This window comes from Procambarus clarkii, chromosome 93 (genome assembly GCF_040958095.1).
Source record: "Procambarus clarkii isolate CNS0578487 chromosome 93, FALCON_Pclarkii_2.0, whole genome shotgun sequence".
NCBI classification, from domain to species: domain Eukaryota; kingdom Metazoa; phylum Arthropoda; class Malacostraca; order Decapoda; family Cambaridae; genus Procambarus; species Procambarus clarkii.
In genome coordinates, this window is record NC_091242.1 from 13,904,060 (window position 1) to 13,929,399 (window position 25,340).

The window sequence follows — 25,340 nt, forward strand, 5'->3', positions numbered from 1 at the left end:
AATGGTCCCCAGGACTATATACAACTGAAAACTCACACCCCAGAAGTGACTCGAACCCATACTCCCACAACTGGTATGTACAGGGACGCCTTAATCCGCTTGACCATCACGACCGGACATAAGGAAGTGATAGCCGAGGCTATATGAACCACTTCCCCGCCGGCACTCGGATGGTAATCTTGGGCATAGCATTTTATCAAATCACCTCATTCTTTGGGGCACACGTGAGGAACACAAATGCAAACAAGCCTGAATGGTCCCCAGGACTATATACAACTGAAAACTCACACCCCAGAAGTGACTCGAACCCATACTCCCACAACTGGTATGTACAGGGACGCCTTAATCCGCTTGACCATCACGACCGGACATAAGGAAGTGATAGCCGAGGCTATATGAACCACTTCCCCGCCGGCACTCGGATGGTAATCTTGGGCATAGCATTTTATCAAATCACCTCATTCTTTGGGGCACACGTGAGGAACACAAATGCAAACAAGCCTGAATGGTCCCCAGGACTATATACAACTGAAAACTCACACCCCAGAAGTGACTCGAACCCATACTCCCACAACTGGTATGTACAGGGACGCCTTAATCCGCTTGACCATCACGACCGGACATAAGGAAGTGATAGCCGAGGCTATATGAACCACTTCCCCGCCGGCACTCGGATGGTAATCTTGGGCATAGCATTTTATCAAATCACCTCATTCTTTGGGACACACGTGAGGAACACAAATGCAAACAAGCCTGAATGGTCCCCAGGACTATATACAACTGAAAACTCACACCCCAGAAGTGACTCGAACCCATACTCCCACAACTGGTATGTACAGGGACGCCTTAATCCGCTTGACCATCACGACCGGACATAAGGAAGTGATAGCCGAGGCTATATGAACCACTTCCCCGCCGGCACTCGGATGGTAATCTTGGGCATAGCATTTTATCAAATCACCTCATTCTTTGGGGCACACGTGAGGAACACAAATGCGAACAAGCCTGAATGGTCCCCAGGACTATATACAACTGAAAACTCACACCCCAGAAGTGACTCGAACCCATACTCCCACAACTGGTATGTACAGGGACGCCTTAATCCGCTTGACCATCACGACCGGACATAAGGAAGTGATAGCCGAGGCTATATGAACCACTTCCCCGCCGGCACTCGGATGGTATTTTAAATTTCTCATAGTGACACTCAGCAATGGTGTCAATGTTTGATCCAGTGTCAATGAGAACTTTGAGACAAATACCAGCAATGTATACTATAGTCTCTGGGTTGTTTGGGAGATCATTCCATTCTGTGAGTGCTTGTACTCCATAAATATAATCACATTCACTGTCATCTGAAACTCGTTGTAATGAAATGTTGTCTTGTACATTATTAACATTTTGGATATGAGGTGCAATATTGCTGTTACCACCTCGACCCCTATGACCTGATCCTCGTACAGTGCTTTTATTCACTGACTGTGGTTTCTTTAGTGCGAAACGACACATAGCACCAATATGACCTAGTTTTCCACACTCATAGCACTTCTTACCTTGAGCAGGACAAACATTATCTTGGTGTGGGTAGTCTCCTCCACAATTGTAACATTTATTGTTGACACCCTCTGATGTGGGTCGTTGTGACTGCTTGAGTATTGTTCCTTGACCCCATTTGTGAAGTGGTTTTCGGCTCAATTTGCTGTTAGGTTTGGCATGATATCTTCTTTGATCACGGTGTCCTCCCTGAACCTTACGTACCTCATCACTGTTAGTAACAGTGGCAGAACCGTTGTTGGCACTGCACTCCATGACACGAGCATCACGTGCAGCATCTTCCATTCGACGAGCCATATCCAGTATCTTGGTAAGAGAACTGTCATCATCAACAAGTTCTAGAGCTCTTCGACGAAGACGTGTAGATGTGCATGATTCAATTATTTGCTGTTTCAATTATTTCTTTTGTCAACATCAGCAAACTCACAAGGGCTGCTAAACCCTGCAGACGTGTGTGGTATTGATCAAAGGTTTCATTAGAGAGTTGTTTTGCTCTCCTGAAATGCATAATTTCCATTGCAGTATTTTGCCTTGGTTTGAAATGCTCTGTTAGTTTGGCTTTGGTAGCGTCATAATCTTTGGTACCACCAGTGTCTTTCAGTGTGTCAAAGATGTTACAAACTCTATCACCTGCATAATGAAGTAGAAAGGCACGCTTTCTTTCAGCACTTTTGATGTCTGAAACTATCAGCAAATTTTCAAACCTTTTAAGCCATTTGACCCACCTCTGTGACAGATTTGTCTGGTCACAGTCAGGATCAAATGCAGGAAACTGAGGTATATTTGCAATTTTTTACTGAATAAATGTAACTTATCACTTAAATGTTCCTCAGAATATTAAACACTTACTGCACTGTATATGTTAGTTAAGAATTCACTGTAATTACTCTAATTTTGCAAAGCACACAAGCATTTTAATGCAAAAGTTCACAGCAGAGCACAATACAGCAGCAACTGACTTCTTACCTAGCCCTTGTGTATATATGTTATTCCTACTCACAGCAGCATAGCAGTTGGCACAGCAGTTGTTAGCAGTTGGTACAGCAGTTGGCAGCATTTGGCGCAGCAGTTGGTACAGCAGTTGGCAGCAGTTGGTACAGCAGTCAGTTCACAGCATGAAGAATTGTAGCACAGAGCGCGTTTCGTATACATAACACCGGGTTTTGTATACAGTATCAAAGCGTCGTTTCGTACACAGCGTCGGCAGACATGGATCGCAGATTTCTCAGTACACAGCTTCAGTCAGCACAGCTTGGGTAGCACACAGCATTGGTTAGCACACAGCATTGGTTAGCACACAGCACCGTTTAGCACACAGCATTGGTTAGCACACAGCATTGGTTAGCATACAGCATTGGTTAGCATTCAGCATCGGGTATGGTGCTCACAGACAGCACGACTTCCCTCCTCCTCCGGGCGTGAGACAGCACGACTTCCCTCCTCCTCCGGGCGTGAGACAGCATGCTTCTCCCTTGTGTTTTAAGCTGAACAATTACCTGCGTTCACAGTTCATCCTCGTCGCCAATGTTGTGTTGTGTGTTACTGAGGAAGTCTTGGTTGTAGGGTTGATATAAAGCCATTGCTTGGTTACTGACTTTAATACTTAAACTGATTACATGACTAGTAGCTACCAGGCTTGGCGGGCGTCCTGTATGCTCTTGTTTACCTCTCTCGGCGTCTGAGCTGCCGCACATAGAAAACGGATGGTACCATTTTCTGCGAACATGACAGTATTGTGAATAAAACAAGGTAGATACTTATATATAATGTGTGTATATAGCGTAATAACACCACAAACAATATTGTTGAAGGAGAAATATTAGTGGGATCTGGCATTGAGGGCGGCTGCCACCAGCTGACTGTGTGAGTAGCTATGTCTTTGTGCCTTTACTCACCATACAAGCTTAAATGTACAGTTATGGTGAACAAAACATGTAAATACGTATATATAACGTCCGTGTATAGTGAATAAATGCAAAAACAATATTGTGAGAGGAGAATGAGGGCGAGTGAGGTGTTGTTGAGGGAGGGAGTGGCAGCGAGTGGTGTGTGGCGGTCACTCCTCGTTGCATTTTAACTCACAATACCAACTTAGTGGTTCGTTATGGTGAGCAAAACATGCAGATACTTATATATAACCTGTGTATATAGTGTAATAACAGCAAAACTATTTGTTTATTGTTTTATGAACATAATAATTGAATCACTAATATGCACACTATAATTTTTAGTACAACGATGGTTCACACATTTTATTATAAAAAATATATCACAATTCACTCTATTGAATAATATTACTGCAAAAAAAATAAAAAAAAAATCAATCAGAGACGTTGAAATAATTAGGTGATAATATATTTGTGGCAACTGCCGCCTGACAGTTCGAGCGGAGTAGACCTTGTCTGGCGAAGGCTCTGTCAACGCCCCTTTTTTACCACACTTCCCTACCCTATTGCGGCTAAAATATGCCACCTACGATTTTTTTGTTATTTTTTCTGTGATCAGGGAACAAAAAATGAACACTTCTATAAGACGAAAGAATATTTTGGATTTTTTTTTGCGCCTGTAAGCGTTAAATCCATTTGGAACCCTAGCAGTTTGAGGGTTAAGGAGGTGTCGTGTATTGCACCCTCCCCCTCCCCTTCCCCTCATTCCATTCCCATGTAGGTGACAGTTATCTATTACTTGACAATTCCCCACTTCACATTTCCTTAGTCCACCATAAATGAGGCAAAAAGTAAAACGCATTATGTAATTTTATTCTCTATTAAACACTTAAGCGATTTACTACGATAATAATAATAATGATGATAATAAGACTACTTCTTTGGTAGACTAGCTAGTAGACAGATGGAGGAGAGGCATTCGTCTGGTCCATCGAACCTTCTTGACATCGTAGTCAACCAATCAATCTGTAGCATGGAAAAAAGGTTATGAGTTTTTGTTGTTAATGTTGTAAAATAAATAGTCATTATTATTATGTTCATCATTCAATCCGAACATAAAGTATTACTCACCGCACTATTATCTAGTCAACTTCGTCACACAACGTTTCACACTCATCAATGCCATTTAAGCAGAATGTTTGCTTACACACCTCGGCATTTTCATCTGAGCATAAGTGAATTTCAACACTTTTTCATCATTCTTGCGAAATTTACCATATTTAAATGCTTCGTCAAAGTGAAGGAAGGCAGCCTCTAAGGTTAGTCTGGAAAAATAATAGACAAAATAAACGGTGTAATTCCCACAGAAGTAACTATTCAGGGATTGAATCCTTTTCTTCATAATATATAAGTCATAGTCTTGGAAAGAACACAAACTCTTCGAAATAAGTTGAATATGTTCCCATTGTGGGATTGGCGTAGCTGTCTAGTACAACTATCTTGCTTCTGCCTACATCGTATTTATATAGAATGTTAACCAATGCCCCATTTTATTACGAGAACCAGACTCCAGAGTGTTGATTATGAACATCACAGGTCTTTTTTAAGCGTTTTTTTCACTATTTTCCTTTCATAATCAGCTAGGAAACATCGTAGATAGCTCACCTTACCACCTAAATTACTTCTGATAGTCTCATTTATTTCCAAACAATTCATATTAACATTTATCCTCGCCTATCACAAATAACGTGACGTTCGGCGTTAATGCTGATCACCCCTGTTGTAGACCCATAAACTAGAATGAGTTTATATCCCACCACACCGCAAATTCCAAAGCGATCCGTAGAACACCACTCTTTTCAATCTGGATGGTGTCATCTATGTCCTCAGGTTGTAAATTAAAGACTAGTATGGTTCCACCACTCACATATGTATCATAAGACAATAAATTGTCTTCATCGAAGCATAAGGCTTGTAATGCTGTGTAATACAACTTGCCACAGTTATGAGGGAAGTCATACCCTAAATTGACAATATTAATGCTATTCTGCAATATTAATACTTTACTAAGCTCACAGTTTTCCAAATAAAGCGGGTTGCGATTATATGCCTCAGACTCAGCCTCCATATCAAGGATGATCATATATAAATGTTCTGGTATAACAGTCCCCCACGGTTGGTCTATTGTTATCGTGCGCTAACCTGTACCCAATATATATGTTTTGTATGAAGTTTTATTAAAAGTATACATAATAGGAGAGTTGTTCTGCACCATGACTATTAATGTCTATTAATCCTTCAGGATAAGGCAATACCTGATCCACCCATAGATGTGTAGACTTGATATTATATTTAAAATTGGTATATTCATTATCGGTGAGTATAAGCCATTTATCGGGTTGAAGTTCGAGGTGCACCCTAATGTCCACATTATCCAAAACGTATTCACTAACAGATGTGACATCCAACATTAGTTTAAAACAGGTATTCACACCGTGCGTTTTCATGTCAGTCATCTGCTGCTTCTCTCCAGCTGAGCTATAGTGAAATAACCGGCTTCAATTTTGCCAGGATCGATACGGTTAAAAAACTGAGAAAGTTTATCATAGCGCCCGCCCTTACACTCCGATATCCTAGATAATAACTTTATGTATGACCAGAATGAGAATAATGAGCAGGTTTAAACTACCGTTTCGTTTAAATACACAATTGCGGATTTGAATAGAGTTTGCGACAATCCATTCACTAACGAAACGTATTTAGCACCTTCAAAAGGTGTTGTTCTGTCTTCTTCAGTTAGATCAATAGACAACTCCAAAGCTATGGATGATAAATCCACCAGCTGACCGTTCACCCCCTTTATGATGAATTCCAGATAGGTGTCTGTAAACTTATTATTAACCCCAGAATTCACAGGTAATTCATCCACCGTTTGTCTGCTGGCAATTGTTGATTCTACCAATCAAGGGGAAAATACTTTAGGAAAGGCTTCACTAACAGTAGCTGTATAGTGTTCTAATGGCACCTGGAGGCCAAGAGCATTATGCGTGTTACGAACCCGGATCCAGCGTCCGAGCACGGAGCAGTGACAACCGCGCCATCTGTGGGTCAGCTCCCGAAACCCCCTCCAAACGGACGACGACACCTGGTGAGGACGACGTATATTGGCCACAAGGGCCAGTTTCCAGTCCTGTGCAGCTCACAACACAGCCGCTCCTGACCTCTGGTGAGGTGGTGCTCAGACTACAGCGCCATCTATGGAGTGGATATGTCGGGCGTTTGTGCCTGAGCCCGTAAGTGAGGTGTTTTAGTGTGTCCCAGTTATTGATGACGTGTCTGCTTACAGAGTCGACCTGGGACTGCTGTGATGGAAGTTGAGTCAGTCTACCCGAGGCAGCCGTCCCCTTACCTTGTGCCTTGCTGCAGCAGCTGTGAAGTCGTCTCCCGGAAGAACACTGTGGTGTTACCCTATCAGTGGAGTGGCAGTAGAAGGATTACCCGGGACCGACTGCTGGAGACGATTATCCACTGGGGTACTGAGGACAGGAGAGTGATTTGTGGTATCACACGAGGCTCCTGACTAGGGCGCTACCCTAGTATCGCTCGTGGAGTGGCCTGACCAGCCTTGCTGATCCGGAACCTGCCAGCAGACCTGCTGGACTTGTGGTTGACGGCCTCGACGGCGGTGCCCCCAGTGGAACTGTGTTTTGGCTGGCCTGTGTTTGGGGTAGACTCAGCTTGGTCAAAGGATTCGTCAAGAGACCACGAAAGCACCGAGGACTCAGCACCGAGCGTCTGGATCCAGAGTCTTCCGCAGAAGACGATTGTGTATTTCCCCTGTACAGTGTTAATACCCCTCCCCCTGTGCACTCTTTTATATATTATTTATTTGGTGATGGTAACAATTATAGTCTTAAGTTCTTAACTTTCTTTCCCTTCCCCCCTTTAAGTTTCTTGCGTCACGGATCACATCCCTTGAAAGCCACTACTGGCTTGGGGTCGGATACAACTTCCTCTAACAACATCAGAGTAAGAACCCCGTTGCGTCCCGAGAGGGCCGTAACAATGCGTTATATCTGACCGTGTTCGCACTTTAGGCAAAATACTTTAGGAAAGTATTTTGTCATTTACGTATATTAGAAATATAACTGGTCCCAACACCGATCCTTGAGGTACTCCACTCGTTACTGTTCGCTAGTCCGACTTCTCGCCCCTTTCTGTTACTCTCTGGCTCCTTCCTGTTAGGTAGTTCCTTACCCATGTTAGGGCCTTTCCACTACTCCCGCCTGCATCTTAAGTTGAGTTTGAATAGCAGTCTCCTGTGCGGGATTGCATCAAAGGACTTTTGACAACCCATAAATATGCAGTGTGCCCATCCTTCCCTGTCCTGCCTTATTCATGTAACTTTATCATAGAATTCCAAAGGGATTGTTCGGCATGATTTCCCTTCCCCAGAACCCATGTTGGTGTTTGTTTACAAACCTAATGTTCTCTAGGTTTGCCACAAATCTTAGCCTGATTATTCTTTTAGGTATTTTGGAGGGGATGCTTGTCAGTGATACAGGTCTGCAGTTAAGTGCCTCCTTCTTATCCCATTTCTTGAAAATTGGTACCACATTTGCCTTCTTTTAGCAACTGCCTTTGCAGTTGCTGGAAGAAGTCACAGCAACCGCTGTGAGTTTAATTCAGTCACAGTCTGAATTATAAGTTGTAATTATAAGTGACTTCCGTTATAAGTGACTCATTAAAGATCCTTGCCAGCGGCACGCTGAAGGACCATTTTTATTATCCACTGTGATACTTGGTGTGGTCAACATGCTTTAGTTGCATCTAGTTTGGGTCAGCTATTTCATTACTCCCCTCTGCTGTCATCTCTATATCTGTTAGTCTCTCAGCTAGGTTCATCTTTTCTAACAATGGGAGCTGCTCAGGCTCGGTTGTGAACACTCCATGGAAACTGGCATTCAGTGCCTCGCAGGTTTCCTTGTCACCCTCTGTATATGCCTCTTCTGGTTTCCATAGTCATTCCCTGGGTAGTTTCCCTTCATAGTTTCCCTGGGTCATTCACCGAAATTGTCCTAATTAAAGGCCTATGTAGTAATTTAGGTTGCTCTTTCACTTTGATCATAACATCGTTCTCCATAATTTCTTTCCGATACTCTTCTTGTGTTAATGTAATCGTTCCTAAATCTGTTGCAACTAATCCTGTTGTGACCTATTTTTCATCTTCTGTATTTCCTCCACTCTCTCCTGTTTCTCATTTTTGTTTCTTGACACGATCTTTTAAACCTTGGGTTATTATATTCCCCCCTACCTTTTTCCTTTACTGTTGGTATGAATCTCTCCCTTCGGCCTCCTTGCATTTCCTTATGACTTGCATCATATCTTGCACTGTTTTTCTCTAATTTCTTTCTCCCACTGAACTTCTCCCAGATATTCCCTAATCCTCCTGTAATCCCCTTTCCTGTAGTCAACTCTCCTTTCCCAAACCTCATTTCCTGTGGTCATAATTTAAGTTCCATCACATAGTCAAAAACTAGGACACAATGGTTTCTGACTCCTAGAGGTATTTCATGTTCCAAATTCTCTATATTCTTCGTTCTGGGAGAAAATCAGGTCTAATAGGCTCGGTGAATCCCATTTTCTTTTCCTTCTGTCTTCCTTCACATGCTGTGTTAGGAAATTCCTGTCTATAACGTCCACTAACTTTGTTCCCCACTTTCCCTCCCTGAAATGGGGGATTCCTTGATTCCCAATTGATTTCTATATGTTTAATATGTTTTAATATGTTTAATATGCTTATATGTTTCTATATTGTAATCTCAGTGAAGCAGGACTTACCATCCATGAACCCATGTTGATGCTGTGTTACAAAGTTCTTTCGCTCCAGATGTTCCACTAGCTTTCTTCGCACAATCTTCTCCATCAGCTTGCATGTTATGCAGGTTAGGGACACTGGCTTATAGTTCAGTGCCTCCTGTCTATCCCCTTTTCTTGATATCGGGACTCCGTTAGCTGCTTTCCAAATTTCTAGTAGTTCCCCTGGTGCCGGTGATTTGTTATACACTATGGAGAGTGGCAAGCACAGTGCTTCTGCTCCTTCCTTTAGTATCCAAGGGGAGATTCCATTTGGGCCTATAGCCTTTGTCACATCCAACTCTAGTAAACAATTCCTTACTTCCCCGCTGGTAATCTCAAACTCTTCCAGTGGTTCCTGGTTAACTATTCCCTCTCTTATCTCTGGAATTTCTCCTTGCTCTAAGGTGAAGACCTGGAATTTCTTATTCAGTTCCTCACACACTTCTTTGTCGTTTGTAGTGAATCCTTCTGCTCCTATCCTTAATTTCATAACCTGTTCCTTTACTGTTGTTTTTCTCCTGATGTGGCTGTGCAGCAATTTAGGCTCAGTCTTTGCCTTGCTTGCGATGTCATTCTCGTATTGTCTTTCTGCCTCTCTTCTCATCCTGACATATTGATTTCTAGCACTCTGGTATCTTTCTCTGCTCTCAAGTGTCCTGTTATTCCTATAGATTCTCCACGCCCTTTTACTTTGCTGTTTAGCTAGCCTACATCTCTGAGTAAACCATCGGTTTCTCATCTTCATTTCAATGTTTTCCTTTTGGACTGGGACAAACTTGTGTGCTGCTTTCTTGCACTTCTGCGTGATGTAGTCCATCATGTCTGGGGCCATCTTTCCCCTGAGCTCTCTTTTTCATTCTATATCTGTTAGGAATCTATGTGTGTGTGTGTATGTGTGTGTGTGTGTGTGTGTGTGTGTGTGTGTGTGTGTGTGTGTGTGTGTGTGTGTGTGTGTGTGTGTGTGTGTGTGTGTGTGTGTGTGTGTGTGTGTGTGTGTGTGTGTGTGTGTGTGTGTGTTTGTGTGTGTGTGTGTGTGTGTGTGTGTGTGTGTGTGTGTGTGTGTGTGTGTGTGTGTGTGTGTGTGTGTGTGTGTGTGTGTGTTTGTGTGTGTGTGTGTGTGTGTACTCACCTAGTTGTACTCACCTAGTTGTACTCACCTAGTTGTGCTTGCGGGGGTTGAGCTCTGGCTCGTTGGTCCCGCCTCTCAACTGTCAATCAACAGGTGTACAGGTTCCTGAGCCTATTGGGCTCTATCATATCTACACTTGAAACTGTGAATGGAGTCAGCCTCCACCACATCACTTCCTAATGCATTCCATTTGTCAACCACTCTGACACTAAAAAAGTTCTTTCTAATATCTCTGTGGCTCAGTTGGGCACTCAGTTTCCACCTGTGTCCCCTAGTGCGTGTGCCCCTTGTGTTAAACAGCCTGTCTTTATCAACCCTGTCAATTCCCTTGAGGATCTTGAATGTGGTGATCATGTCCCCCCTAACTCTTCTGTCTTCCAACGAAGTGAGGTTTAATTCCTGTAGTCTCTCCTCGTAGCTCATACCTCTCAGCTCGGGTACTAGTCTGGTGGCAAACCTTTGAACCTTTTCCATTTTAGTCTTATGCTTGACTAGATATGGATTCCATTCTGGTGCCGCATACTCCAGGATTGGTCTGACATATGTGTGTGTGTGTGTGTGTGTGTGTGTGTGTGTGTGTGTGTGTGTGTGTGTGTGTGTGTGTGTGCGCGCGTGTGTGTGTTTGTGCACTCACCAAGTTGTGCTTGAGGGGTTGAATTTCGGCTCTTTGGTCCCACCTCTCAACTGTCAATCAACCGGTGTACATATTTCCGAGCCTATTTGGCTCTATCATATCTTTATTTGAAACTGTGTATGGAGTCTTCCTCCATAACGTCACTGTCTAATGCATTCCATCTGCTAACTAATTTGACACTAAAAAAAAATTCTAATATCTCTAGTGCTCATCTGGGTACTCAGTTTTCCCCTTTGTCCTCTTGGGCGTGTGCCCCTTATGTTAAATTAATTGTCTTTATCTACCCTATCATTTTCTCTGAGAATCTTGTATGCGGTGATAATGTCTCCCCTAACTCTTTCTTCTGTGTGTATTTACTATTTACTATTTGTGTCTTCAGAATCGAGCTATTAGCTCTTTATCTGCGCCTTTCTAAACAATCTATTTTTCCTATATTATATCTACTACATATATTTCTCTCTAAAAAATACACATCCCCAGGAAGCAGCCCCTAGCAGCTGTCTGTTTCCTAGGTACCTCTTTACTGCTAGGTGAACAGAGCATTTGGGTGAAAGAAACTCTGCCCATTTGAATCCCCCTCGGCCCGGAATAGTACCCGGGCACTTAGGAGTATGACTCGAGTGCTGTCCACTCAACCGGCTGACGTTATTCTATATAAATGAGCCTCTAGAGTTAGGTTTGCTGTTATGTCCACTACCAGATCCTTGTCTCTAGTCGTTATAGGGCGGTAGTTTTCCTTCATCATGAATTGACCATTCGGTTACATGGCTCCTGATCTTATTTTATCATCTTTCACTTGCTGGTGTTGAACTCTATCAGCTATTTCTAGGACGAGCTCGGCAACATGTTCAAGTCATCCTTGAGAATCTTACAATCCTCCTCTGTCTCAACCCTCCTCATTAATTTTGCATGATCGGCAAACTTTGACATAAAAGACCCAACTCCTGTATATAATGGTTAAGGTATATGAGGAATAGTATGGGACCCAGGACCGATCCTTGACGCACCCCGCTTGTTACTCTATGCCAGTCCGACTAGTCGCTCTTCATTTTCTGTCTCTGACACCTGTCCGTTAGGTAAAGTTATAAAGGAAAAAGAAGTTTTCAGTTATATATATATATATATATATATATATATATATATATATATATATATATATATATATATATATATATATATATATATATATATATATATATAATATATATACTACATATATATTTACTACTATATACATACTACTATATATACTACTATCCTAACTATATATATACTACTATCCTAACTTTATATATACTACTATCCTAACTATATATATACTACTATCCTAGTAGCCAGAACATCTATATAGGCAAGACAACAACATCTCTTTCTAGGCGTTTAACGATGCATAAGCAACAGGGCTCCATTAAGGAACATATAATCTCTTCCTACAACCAAACCATGGCCAGAGAAATCCTAGTAAACAACACAGAAATCATCGATAGATACAGCGATAGCAGGCGGCTTGACGTTTGCGAGGCACTACACATTAAGAAGTCAACACCAGCAATCAACAGCCAATTAATGCACAACTATATTCTACCCACCTCAAGACTCTGCTCCAATATAGAAGCATCAAGAAATATGGACCAATAGGCTTTCTACAATCACTTCCATTTCAATACTCATTGTTTCGTGTTCTGTCTTGTGTTGATGAATTTAATACCCTATTAATACCACCTCACCCCATCCACCTCACTCAAATGTAGATATAAACAAATCGGAGATATGTAAGTTCTATTCAGTTGTGTATGTGTAAAGTCTTTGAAAATGTAATAAGTTTTACGAAACGCGCTCAAGTGTCGCGTCAGACTAGAAATAAAAATGAATTTTGGAGAATTGATTTTTGAATTACCTCCAAAAGTGAAAAGAAATGTACGAAAGATTGAGAAAATTCGTGTTAGAATTATTAATCTTACTTTTTCGGTCATATTTAATAATATATATATATATATATATATATATATATATATATATATATATATATATATATATATATATATATATATATATATATATATATATATATATATATATATATATATATATATATATATACGATATATATATACGATATATATATATATATATATATATATATATATATATATATATATATATATATATATATATATATATATATGTGTCGTACCTAGTAGCCAGAACGCACTTCTCAGCCACTATGCAAGGCCCGAATTTTCTAATAAGCCAAGTTTTCATGAATTAATGTTTTTTCGACTACCTAACCTACCTAACCTAACCTAACCTAACATTTCTGCTACCTAACCGAACCTAACCTATAAAGATAGGTTTGGTTAGGTTAGGTAGGGTTGGTTAGGTTCGGTCATATATCTACGTTAATTTTAACTCCATTAAAAAAAATTGACCTCATACATAATGAAATGGGTAGCTTTAACATTTCGTAAGAAAAAAAAATGAGAAAATATATTAATTCATGAAAACTTGGCTTATTAGGCAAATCGGGCCTTGCACATTAGGCTGAGAAGTGCGTTCTGGCTACTAGGTACAACATATATATATATATATATATATATATATATATATATATATATATATATATATATATATATATATATATATATATATATATATATATATATATATATATATATATACATATATATATATATATATATATATATATATATATATATATATATGTATATATATACATATATGTATATATATATATATATATATATATATACATATATGTATATATATATATATATATATATATATATATATATATATATATATATATATATATATATATATATATATATATATACATACCTAGTAGCCAGAACTCACTTCTCAGCCTACTATGCAAGGCCTGATTTGCCTAATACGCCAAGTTTTCATGAATTAATGTTTTTTCGACTACCTAACCTACCTAACCTAACCTAACCTTACTTTTTCGGCTACCTAACCTAACCTAACCTATAAAGATAGGTTAGGTTAGGTTAGATAGTGTTGGTTAGGTTCGGTCATATATCTACGTTAATTTTAACTCCAATAAAAAAAAATTGACCTCATACATAATGAAATGGGTAGCTTTATCATTTCATAAGAAAATAATTAGAGAAAATATATTAATTCAGGAAAACTTGGCTTATTAGGCAAATCGGGCCTTGCATAGTAGGCTGAAAAGTGCGTTCTGGCTACTAGGTACGACACATATATATATATATATATATATATATATATATATATATATATATATATATATATATATATATATATATATATATATATATATATATATATATATATATATATATATATATATATATATATATATATATATATATATAGGGGGGTACCACCACTGGTGCAATTATAGGGACCCACAGCTTCAGAGAAGGGAACACAGAGCATTCAGGGAAAAACTTGCCATTTAACTCTGAATACGTAAGAGTGTTCGCTTCTCCTACCACCTCCCTTTTTTTATGGTGTACACTTTATTATGCAAGGTTATACAGTTACATATCTAATTTTATACAAAAAATTAACATTAAGAGGACACAAAAAAAAGTTCGCTTCCTAGAGGCTGTAGATTTCCTCGAACTCCTCCGACGCCGGGCATGAACCGAGGATGCAGCGAGCATTCCCCCTCTGGATCGCGACACTGAGGCACTGAAAGAGAAAACTTGTTGCTCTAGGGTCTCTTGTGGTGTCAATGAGCTTGGAACCAAGATCCTTAAGAAACCTTCTTGCACTCTCTCCCCATGGGCCTAGGGTCTCAGACTCTATTGGAACGAAGTTGTAGCAATGATCTAATTGCCTGTACTTGGCTGACTTGTCTCTTTCTCTACGTGTCGCCACGGCTCCTGCTGTGCCGGCAGAGAGGTTGATGTATGTGGTTGCCAGGGTGGATACACAAGTATAGTCCCATGCCAACTGTCTGCCACCCTTCCACGGTCGCAGTGTGATTCCGTCTGGTCGGCCGGCAAAGCTAACAGAGTCACGGTTCAGTAGGTTGCGGGGCTCTCTCTCCGCTGGACACTGAGCAGAGGCTAGGCTTCTTTTAATGATGTCATTGACTTCGTCGTGTCTAGTGTGCCAACCACCAGATTTTCCACAGTGCAGGCTATATAGTCCATATTCGTCAGCATCTGCCTTGCCGCAAATACACCTATGAACAGTGTGGATAGAGGCAGCAAGACGGAGAGCGACTACAATACGGAGCTCCTGCGGATCAAGACGTGTGCCTGTCGCAGACATAGGGACTGCCAAAAGGAAGTCCCCTGCATGGGGAGCCTGCACAGCTGTGAGGCGTGCACGATCACTGGGGGTTGTTGCTGCCTCTAGCAAAGCTGTGGCTTCTTTGTCTACAATGGGGCTGTCCCAACTGGATTGTTTCTTGGCTTTCGGCATGGCTGGTCTGAGTGGTGGGTCTGCCATGGCACCCCATTTCGTGTCGCATTCCGTGTAGTGGGGGTCCTGTATCCCTGCTACATCACTCAGGGTGTCAGGTAGAATTTCCTTAACCAGGTCTTCTGATGCTGAGGAGGAAGACAGGAAGGCTGGGACAGCAATTTGGGTAGCAGTGCGGACACCCAAGCCACCGAGCCTAACAGGAAGAGTGGCTTGTTTCCACTGGCATTCGTTGAGGGAGAGGTTAACAACTTTTTCCAGCATGGTCTTCAGTAAGAGGTCATACTCTTCAAGCTTTTGGCTGTCGTAAGAAGGGGCGCACCTCAGAAAGTAGGTTAGCCTCGGAAGGGATAGGCATTTGGTGAGGAGATAAAAAGCATCGTGGGCATCGATGTCACCTATTCTGTCTTCCATCCTCCTAAGGTCTGCGATTTTCTTGTCAAGGATCTCCTCAATGGCGTTAGACCCCAGGGGGGCTCCAAGGAGGGTGCTGTTCTCGGCCCTAATGACATGGGCTCCAGGCAAGGCAGACCTTATTCTAGCTACGATGTCTGGGTTGGAAGAGACTACTTCACACTTGGAAGGGTTCAGGACAAGACCCAGGCTTTCTTCTTGCTCTTTTATTTTCCTGATATCTGCCAAGAGATGGTCTACGGTGCCAGCTATGGTGCCATCATCCAAAAACCAGATGTTGAACTCGCTGGACAAGCTTTCGGATATTTCTTTTAAGACTAAGCAGAAAAGAAGGGGAGCAAGAGGATTCCCTTGCTGAACACCTTCACATGATCTGATTTCATGTTCACCGAAGAGCAGTTTTGACTCACCACTGTAGCACGATAGTATGAACGGGTAGAGGGGCCGGAAATGGCGATGTACGGCACAAAGTACTGCATCTCTTCTGACCATGTTGAAGGCATTCTTAAAGTCCAGTTTGAGCAGGGCCTTTTCATCAGAAATGTTGGTGATGTATGCTCGTGCTGCATATGCAGCCGCATCACAGCCTTGGGGGATTCCAAATCCTAGCTGGATTGGTTTCAGCAATTCAGCCGCTTGCTGGCTGACTACCCTCGTAGCAGCCTTGGCAATCAGGCGTCGGAGAGTGTTGCCAACAGCGATTGGCCTGATTCCTTCGTCCTTCTTTTTGAGAGCACAGAGGGAGGCACCAAAAAAGAGAGGCCTGATGACCTCAGGTATCTCACCAGCAAGGCACATGTTGACGAACCTTGTGAGTTCCATAAGAAGATCTTGTGCAGCATCACCAACCGCAGGATTTAACATTTGCTTGATGTGTTGAGGTTTTAACCCTGTAAAGCCGCCTGCTGACCCAGGTGGAAAAGAAAGGGCTGCTTTGTAGACCTCAGATTCACCAACGATTAATGGGTCTGAAATGGTGTCGGCTGATGGCGGAACGATGTTGTCGCCTTGAGGGGCTCTGGGTGGGTGCTTGCTTTGCAGGGCCCGTGCTGTGGCTGAGTTTCGAGGAGCAATTTTCTCGTCGCTGGTGATGACTATAATAGCACTTGCGGTATTTCCCTCTTCAATTTTCTTGGTGATTTGTGCTCTGATTTTGTACGTTTCCGGTATGTTGTTGTTACCATTTCTGCGGTGGATGTGTTTTGCTCGGAGAGGCAGGCGAACTAGGTTGTCCCCCCTTGGGTATTCATTTATCGCCCTCAGGACCGAGGAAGCAAGTGATTTGTCCCTCCTTGGAGGGACGGTGAGGCATACATTGCCAAACAGAAGGACAGTATGCCACGCTTGAATGTTTTCCGGGGCATCATTGACCCTTTTCAGAAGATTACAGAGTTTGGCTGCTGCATTTGGGTGGACTGCTTTTGGGATGTGTGGTAATGTTCTAGCAGACGTCGCTATGATCGCTTGGGTGAGGTTCTCAGATGAGATTAGGTTAATAGGAGTCTCTTCTCTAACTGTCAATAGCAGCTGGCCATTGCTTCCCTTTGGAAGCTGGTGGGAACCATGCACTGCATCTTACCTCATTGATATATATATATATATATATATATATATATATATATATATATATATATATATATATATATATATATATATATATATTATATATATATATATATATATATATATATATATATATATATATATATATATATATATATATATGTTTCATTCTTTCTAGAGATAATATGTTTTTCTTTCTGCAGATCTGAGCCCGCTCTGCATAGATTTGGTAACTAGCAGCAGTGAGGGCGAACTAAACACACACAGCAGTAACAGCAGCGACAGCAGCGGCAGAAGTGGCAGCAGCAGCAGTAGCGCTCATGGGGAGATTGGTGGACCTTCACCCATGCACTCAATTCCTCACTCCTCTCCCTCCTTCCTCCCACCATCCACTCTCTCCAGTGGAACTAGGATTGGGAGCAGCAGCAGGACTGTTTTAGCGGTCCAACCTTGGGTGTGAACAACAGAGCGCGAATAGAGAATGTCGGTTAGTCAGATGACAGCTCAGACGACCTTGTATCGTTATCGTCTGACAATTCCGACTGGTTAGCAGTGTTAGGTGTAACAGCTGATGGTGCCCCCCCCCCCCACCGCCCTTTCATGGCGCGGGGGGGTGGGGGGTTGGAGGAGAGCTCTCACCACCACCCACTCCCCATGCCCTTCCCCCCTCTCCTCCACCTCCGATCACTCTCTCTTCCCCACTTGTGTTAGAAATTCAGCCACAACTACTGGATCGTATTGATAATTATAATGGTGGATATGTTCGGCTTTCATTCTCCATACCAGACCATGTTAACACCTCCCCAGGGTTGTATCTGAGAACTTACAGAGTTTTTTTTTCATTAATGAGATTCGCTCTCTCTTCTCTCGTCATCATCCCTCCCGCCCTCCTAATTTACCCGGACATTACACTAATTGTGCGCATTTTAAATGTACAACATGACGATGAAGAGGAGGAGGATTTACTTGATACTATAAATAATGATGGTTTTCCCATATGAGGTAAGGGGAGAACCGTAACTCACGATGAGGTAGAAACACTTATTAATTTTTGAGCTGATGAATTGACAGAAAAAATATCCCCTCTGCTTGAAAGAGAAAGAGAGGGTCCAATGTCATGGTTGGGCTGATCACTGGTTTTTATATCAAGTGTGCTTAGATTGAACACCCAATAAGATTAGGATCGCATGTAAAGTATCCTAAACGCTTGCGGGGGGAGAGATTAGTTTTCAATCCAGAGAGTGAGGCCAATATTTGCCTTATGCAGTGTGTTTCAGCTTATAAATGTTTAGCCAAGGAGATGCAACTGGATAATATTCGCGCTAGATCTGTGAATGCTAGTTGGTGTCTCAGTCACATTAATTGGCCAGCAGATGTTAATTCTGGAATTATATTCGAGGAAATCACCAAGGTTGAAAAAATAAATCTGGTTAGTGTATTCATCTATTCACTAGAACGGGATGAAAATGCTAAGCGTCAGCGTCACTATATCACTCTAGCTAGAAAGAAAGAGGAGGGCATAAGGACATTATTTCATTGTTGATGTTGGATACTCAACACTTAGTATTAATTAAACATTTTAACCGTTATGTACGTAATATTAACTCGCACCCTGAAAAGGTCCCATCTCACCCTAGCTTTTGTCATTGTTGTTTAATATCACTCCCACCAGATCATATGCAAGCTCATGAAAGTACATGTAGAGTGCATCAGACTCTCAAATTTTATGCAGCAGAGAGGAAGATTACTTTCCGGAACTATGAACATGGATATGGTCCTAGTTACATGTGCTTTTATGACTTCGAGTGTATGTTAGACCGCTCGAACCCTAAAGGCATGATAGACTCACGTCACAATGCAGTAGCGTACTCTGCAGTGTTCAGGCATCAATGGTGTGGTGGAAGCCATCAATTTTGTGGTAGGAGGCATCATTCTTGTGGTTGGAGTCATCATTTTTGTGGTGGTAGGCATCAATGTTGTGATGAAAGACATTATTGTTGAGGTGAAAGGCATCAAAGCTGTGGTCGGAGGCATCATTGCTGTGGTGGGAGGCATCATTGTTGTGGAGGGAAAGGGGTCATTGTTGTGATGGAAGACATCATTGGTGTGGTGGGAGGCATCATTGTTGTGGTGGGAGGTATCAATGTTGTTGTGGGAGGCAAAAAAGTTGTGATGAAAGGCATCAATGTTGTAGTTGGAGGCATCATTGTTTTGGTCAGAGGCATCTTTGTTGTGGTGGGAGGCATCAGGGATGTGTTGTGCGCCATCAATGATGTGATATGATGCATCATTGTTGTGGTGGGAACCATCATTGTTGTGACCGGAGGCCTCATTGTTGTAGTGGGTGGCATGATTGTTGAGGTTGGGGGCATCATTGTTGTAGCGGTAGAGATCAATGTTGTGGCTTGAGGCATCATTGTAGTTGTGGCAGCTTTGAATGTTGTGGAAGGAGGCATCAATGTTATGATGGGAGTCATCAACATTGTGGTCAGAGGCTTCAGTGTTGTGGTGTGAGGCATCAATGTTTTGAGGGGAGACATAATTTTTGTGGTGGAAGGAATCAATTTTGTAGTGGGTGGCATCATTAATGTAGTGGGAGGCATCAGTGTTGTGGTGGGAGGCATAAATGTTGTAGTTAGTGGCATCAATGTTGTGGTGGGAGCCATCAATTTTGTGGTAGGAGGCACCATTCTTGTGTTGGGAGGCATCATTGTTGTGGTGGGAGATATCAAAGTTGAGGTACGAGTCATCATTGTTGTGGTGGGAGGCATCAATGGTGTGGTGGGAGGCATTACTGTTGAGGTGGGAGGCATCAATGTTGTGGTCGGATGAATCATTGTTGTGGTTGGAGGCATCATTGTTGTGGTGGAAGTAATCACTGTTGTGATGGAAGGCATCATTGTTGTGGTGGGAGGCATCATTTTTGTAGTGGGAGGTTTCAATGTTGTGGTGGTAGTATTCAATGTTTTAGTCGGAGGTATCATTATTGTGTTCTGAGGCATCATTGTTGTGAAGTCAGGCATCAGTGTTGTGGTGGGAACCATCAATGTTGTAGTGCGACGTATCATTGTTGTGGTCAGAGGCCTCATTGTTCTGGTGGAGGCTTCATTGTTGTGATCTGAGGCATCATTGTTGTAGTGGTAGGCATCAAATTTGTGCTGGGAGCCATCAATGTTGTGATGCGAGCCATCACGAGTTGTGGTGGGACGCATCAATGTTGTGGTGGGAACCTTCAGTGTTGGGGTGGGGGCCGCAATGTTTTGTTGGGAGGCATGAATATTCTGGTGAGACCCATCACTGTGGTGGTAGCCATAATTTTTTATGTAGGAGGCATCATTGTTTTGGTCAGCGGCAACATTGTTGTGGTTGGAGGCATCAGGGATGTTTTGGGAGCCATCAATGTTGTGATGGGATGCGTCAATGTTGTGGTTGGCTGCATCATTGTTGTGGTGGGAGCCATCATTGTTGTGATGTAAGCCATCAATGTTTTGGTTTGAGGCATCATTGTTGTGATTGGAGGCATCAATGTTGTGGTGGAAGGCATAAATTTTCTGAGGGGAAACATCATTTATGTGGTGGGAGGGATCAATGTTGAGGTGGGAGGCATCAATGTTGTAGTGGGTGTTATCAATGAAGTGGAGGGTGGCCTTAATTTTGTGTGGGAGGTATCACTGTTGTGGTGGGAGGTATCACTGTTGTGGTGGGAGGTATCAATTTTGTGGTCAGAGACATTATTGTTGTATTGGGTGGCATCATTCTTGTGGTGGGAGCCATCAATGTTATGTGGGTGGCGTCAATGATGTTATGAGAGTTATCATGTTGTTATCAATAATGTTATCATGTTATCAATGATGTTATCAATATTGTGGTGGGAGGCATCATTAATGTGGTGGGTGGCCTCATTGTTGTAGTCGGAGGCATCATTGTCGTATTGGCAGGCATCAATGTTGATGTCTAAAGGCATCATTGATGTGCTGGGAGCCGTCATTCATGTGGTGCTAGGCATCAGTGTTGAGGAGGGAAGCATCAATGTTGTGGTGGTTGTCATCATTGTTGTGGTGGGAGGCCTCAATGTTGTGGTGGGAGGCGTCAATGTTGTGATCAGAAGCATTACTGTTGGGGTTAGAGGAATCAGTGTTGTCGTGGGTGCCATCAATGTTGTGGTGGGTTGCATTAATGTTGTTGTGAGAGGCATCGATGTTGTAGTGGGAGGCACCAAAGTTGTGATGTGATGGCATCAATGTTGAGGAGGGAACAATCAATGTTTTGGTGGGGGCCATCAATGTTGTGGGAGCCATCATTGTTGTGGCGGGGGCATCATTGTTGTGATCAGAGGCGTCATTGTTGTGGTAGGAGGCATCAATATTGTGGTGGGCGCAATCACTTTTGTGTTAAGAGGCATCATTCTTTTGGTGGGAGACATCATTTTTGTGGTGGTAGGCATCAAAGCTGTGATGAGAGACATTATTTTTGAGGTGGAAGGCATCAAAGTTGTGGTCGGAGGCATCATTGCTGTGGTGAGAGGTATCATTGTTGTGGTGGAAGGTGGGGTCATTGTTGTGATGGAAGGCATCATTGTTGTGGTGGGAGGCAAAAATGTTGGGGGGGGGGGGGTGGCATCAATGTTGTGGCTTGAGGCATCGTTGTTGTGGTGGTAGCTATAATATTGTGGTGGGAGGCATCAATGTTATGATGGGAGCTATCAACGTTTTGGTCAGAGGCATCAATGTTTTGAGGGAAGACATCATTTTTGTGGTGGAAGGCATCAACTTTGTAGTGGGTGGCATAATTAGTGTGGTGGGAGGCATCAGTGTTGTGGTGGAAGGCATTAATGTTGTAGTTAGTGGCATCAATGTTGTGCAGGTTGGAATAAATTTTGATGTAGAAGGCAACAATGTTGTGGCGGGAGACATTAATGTTGTGGTTAGAGACGTTATTGTTGTGGATAGGTGGCTTAAATGTTGTGGTGGTAGGCATGAATTTTGTGGTCAGAAGCATTACTGTTGTGGTTAGAGGCATCAATGTTGTCGTGGCACCATCAATATTGTGGTGGAAGCCATCAATGTTGTTGTGGGTAGCATCAATATTGTGGTGTGGTGGCATCAATGTTGAGGTGGACGCAATCAATGTTTTAGTGGGAGCCATCAATGTTGTTGAGGGAGCCATCATTGTTGTGATGGGAGGAGTCAATGTTGTGGTGGGAGGCATCAATATTGTGTTGGGAGGCGTCAATGTTGCAGAGGGAGCCATAAATGTTTTGGTGGAAGCCATCAATGTTGTTGTGTGAGCCATCAAAGTTGTGGTGGGAGGCATCAGTGTTGTGTTGGGAACCATCAATGTTGTAGTGCGAGCATCATTGTTGTGATCAGAGGCATCATTGTTGCGGTAGGAGGAATCAATGTTGCGGTGAGAGCCATCAATTTTGTGGTAGGAGGCATCATTCTTTTGTCGGGAGGCATCATTGTTGAGGTGGGAGGCATCAATGTTGTGGTCGGAGGAATCATTGTTTTGGTGGGAGGCATCATTGTTGTGGTGGAAGGTATCATTGTTGTGATTGAAGGCATCATTGTTGTGGTGGGAGGCATCATTTTTGTGGTGGGAGGTTTCAATGTTGTGGTGGTAGTCCTCAATGTTTTGGTCGGAGGCATCATTATTGTGTTCTGAGGCATCATTGTTGTGATGTCAGACATCAGTGTTGTGGTGGGAACCATCAATGTTGTGGTGCGATGCATCATTGTTGTGGTTGGAGGCCTCATTGTTCTGGTGGGAGGCTTCATTGTTGTGGTTAGATGCATCAAGGTTGTGACGGGAACCATAAATATTGGGGTAGGGGCAGCAGTGTTTTTTTGGGAGGCATCAATATTTGGGTGAGAACCATCAAAAATATTTGTGGTGGTAGCCATAATTTTTTATGTAGGAGGCATCATTCCTGAGGTTGGAGGCATCATTGTTTTGGTCAGAGGCATCATTGTTGTGGTGGGAAGCATCAGGGATGTTTTGGGAGGCATCAATGTTGTGATGGGTTGCGTCAGTGTTGTGGTGGGAGGCATCATTGTTGTGGTGGGCGGCATCAATATTTTGGTGGGAGGCAACAATATTTTGGTGGGAGGCATCAAAATTGTGTTGGGAGGCATCAATGTTGTGAAGAGAGCCATCAATGTTGTCGAGTGAGTCATCAATGTTGTTGTGTGAGCCATCAATGTTGTTGCGTGAACCATCAATGTCGTTGTGTGAGCCCTCAATGTTGTAGTGGGAGGCATAATTTTTGTGGTGGTTGGCATCAGGGATGTGTTGTGAGCCATCAATGTTTTAGTGGGAGGCATAATTGTTGTAGTCGGAGACATCATTTTTGTAGTGTTAGGCATCAATGTTGTGGTTTGAAGCATCATTGTTGTGGTGGCAGCAATAAATGTTGCAGTGGGAGGCATCAGTGTTGTGGTAGGAACCATCAATGTTGTAGTCGGAGGCATCAATGTTGTGAGGGGAGACATAATTTTTGTGGTGGGAGGCATTAATGTTGAGGTGGGGACGCATCAATGTTGTAGTTAGTGATATCAATGTTGTGGAGGGTGGCCTCAATTTTTAGTGGGAGGTATCAGTGTTGTGGTGGGAGGCATAAATGCTGTAATCAGAGACATTATTGTTGTATTGGGTGGCATCATTGTTGTGGTGGGTGCCATGAGTGTTGTATGGGTGGCATCAATGTTGTTATGGGAGGCATCAATGTTTTGGTAGGAGGCATCAATAATGTGGTGGGAGGCATCACTGTTGTGGTCGGAGATATCATTGTTGTATTGGTAGGCATCAATATGGATTTCGGAGGCATAGTTGATTTGGAGGGAGCCATCATTGTTGTGGTGGGAGGCATCACTGTTGTGGTCTCAGGCATCATTGTTTTAGTGGTTTGCATCAATGTTGTTGTCAGAGCCATTATTGATGAGGTTGGAGCCATCATTGATGTGGTGGGAGGCATCATTGCTGTTGTGGAAAGCATTAATATTGTGGTGGGGGCCATCAATGTTGTGGTGGGAGGCATCATTGTTCTGGTGGTAGGCATCAATGTTGTAATGGGGGGCCATTAATATTGGGTGGGAGGCATCAGTGTAGTGGTCCGTAGAATCAATGTTGTGGAGAGATTCATAAATGTTGTCCTGGGAACCATCGTTGTTGTAGTGGGATGCATCAATATTGTGGTGAGAGGCATCAATTTTGTGATGGGTGTGCATCTATGATGAATTAAGAGGCATCATTGTTGTGGTGTGAAGTATCATTGTTGTCGTGAAAACCATAAATTTTATGGTGGGAGACATAAATGTCGAGGTGGGTGCTATCATTGTTGTTGTTGAAGTCATCAATGTTGGGTTGGAGGCATCATTGCTGGGGTCATAGGTATCATTGTTGTAGTATGAGTCATCAGTGTTTTGGTATGAGTCATCAGTGTGGTAGTGGGAGCCATCGCTGTTGTGGTGGGAGCCATCAATGTTATGATGGAAGACATCATTTTTGTGTTTGGAGGCATCATTGTTGTGGTCGGAGGCATCATTGTTGTTGTGGTATGCATCACTGTTGTGGCCGGAGTCATCATTGTTGAGGTGAGAGCCATCAATGTTGTGGTAGGAGTCATCACTGTTGAGGTCGAAGGCATCATTGATGTAGTAGTTGGCATCATTATTGTTGTAGGAGGCATCATTTATGAGGTAGGAGCCATCATTGTTTTGGTGGGCGGTATCAATGTTATAGTAGGAGCCATCAAAGTTGTGGTGTGAGCCATCAATATTGTGGTGGGAGAAATATTTGTTGTGGTGGGAGGTATCAGTGCTGTGGTGGGAGGTATCATTGTTGAGGTGTAAAGGCATCA

The 25,340-nt window shown here is 42.6% G+C and overlaps 1 protein-coding gene across 1 annotated transcript; it reads right to left on the minus strand.

Annotated features, from left to right (window-relative positions):
* Positions 1 to 5,235: 5,235 nt before the first annotated feature.
* On the minus strand, positions 5,236 to 24,016 carry LOC123750963 (GATA zinc finger domain-containing protein 14-like). Its single transcript, XM_069319664.1, has 6 exons — positions 23,929 to 24,016; positions 22,190 to 23,142; positions 20,567 to 21,033; positions 19,332 to 20,360; positions 5,756 to 5,978; positions 5,236 to 5,487 (listed from the first exon to the last, which is right to left on the minus strand). The coding sequence occupies exons 1-6, from the start codon at positions 24,014 to 24,016 to the stop codon at positions 5,236 to 5,238; spliced, it is 3,012 nt and encodes a 1,003-aa protein (XP_069175765.1).
* Positions 24,017 to 25,340: the final 1,324 nt, after the last annotated feature.

What these genes read in the sequence shown, in the direction of transcription:
- LOC123750963 (XM_069319664.1), bottom strand. Translation starts at nt 24,016, where the DNA reads ATGCGTCCCCACCTCAACATTAATGCCTCCCACCACAAAAATTATGTC. An exon ending in GCCTCCACCAGAACAATGAG is followed by an intron (nt 20,361 to 20,566) that starts GCCTCTGACCAC and finishes CCATCACAACAG; the next exon opens with TGATTACTTCCACCACAACA. An exon ending in CACATCTATGGGTGGATCAG is followed by an intron (nt 5,488 to 5,755) that starts GTATTGCCTTAT and finishes TTAATATTGCAG; the next exon opens with AATAGCATTAATATTGTCAA.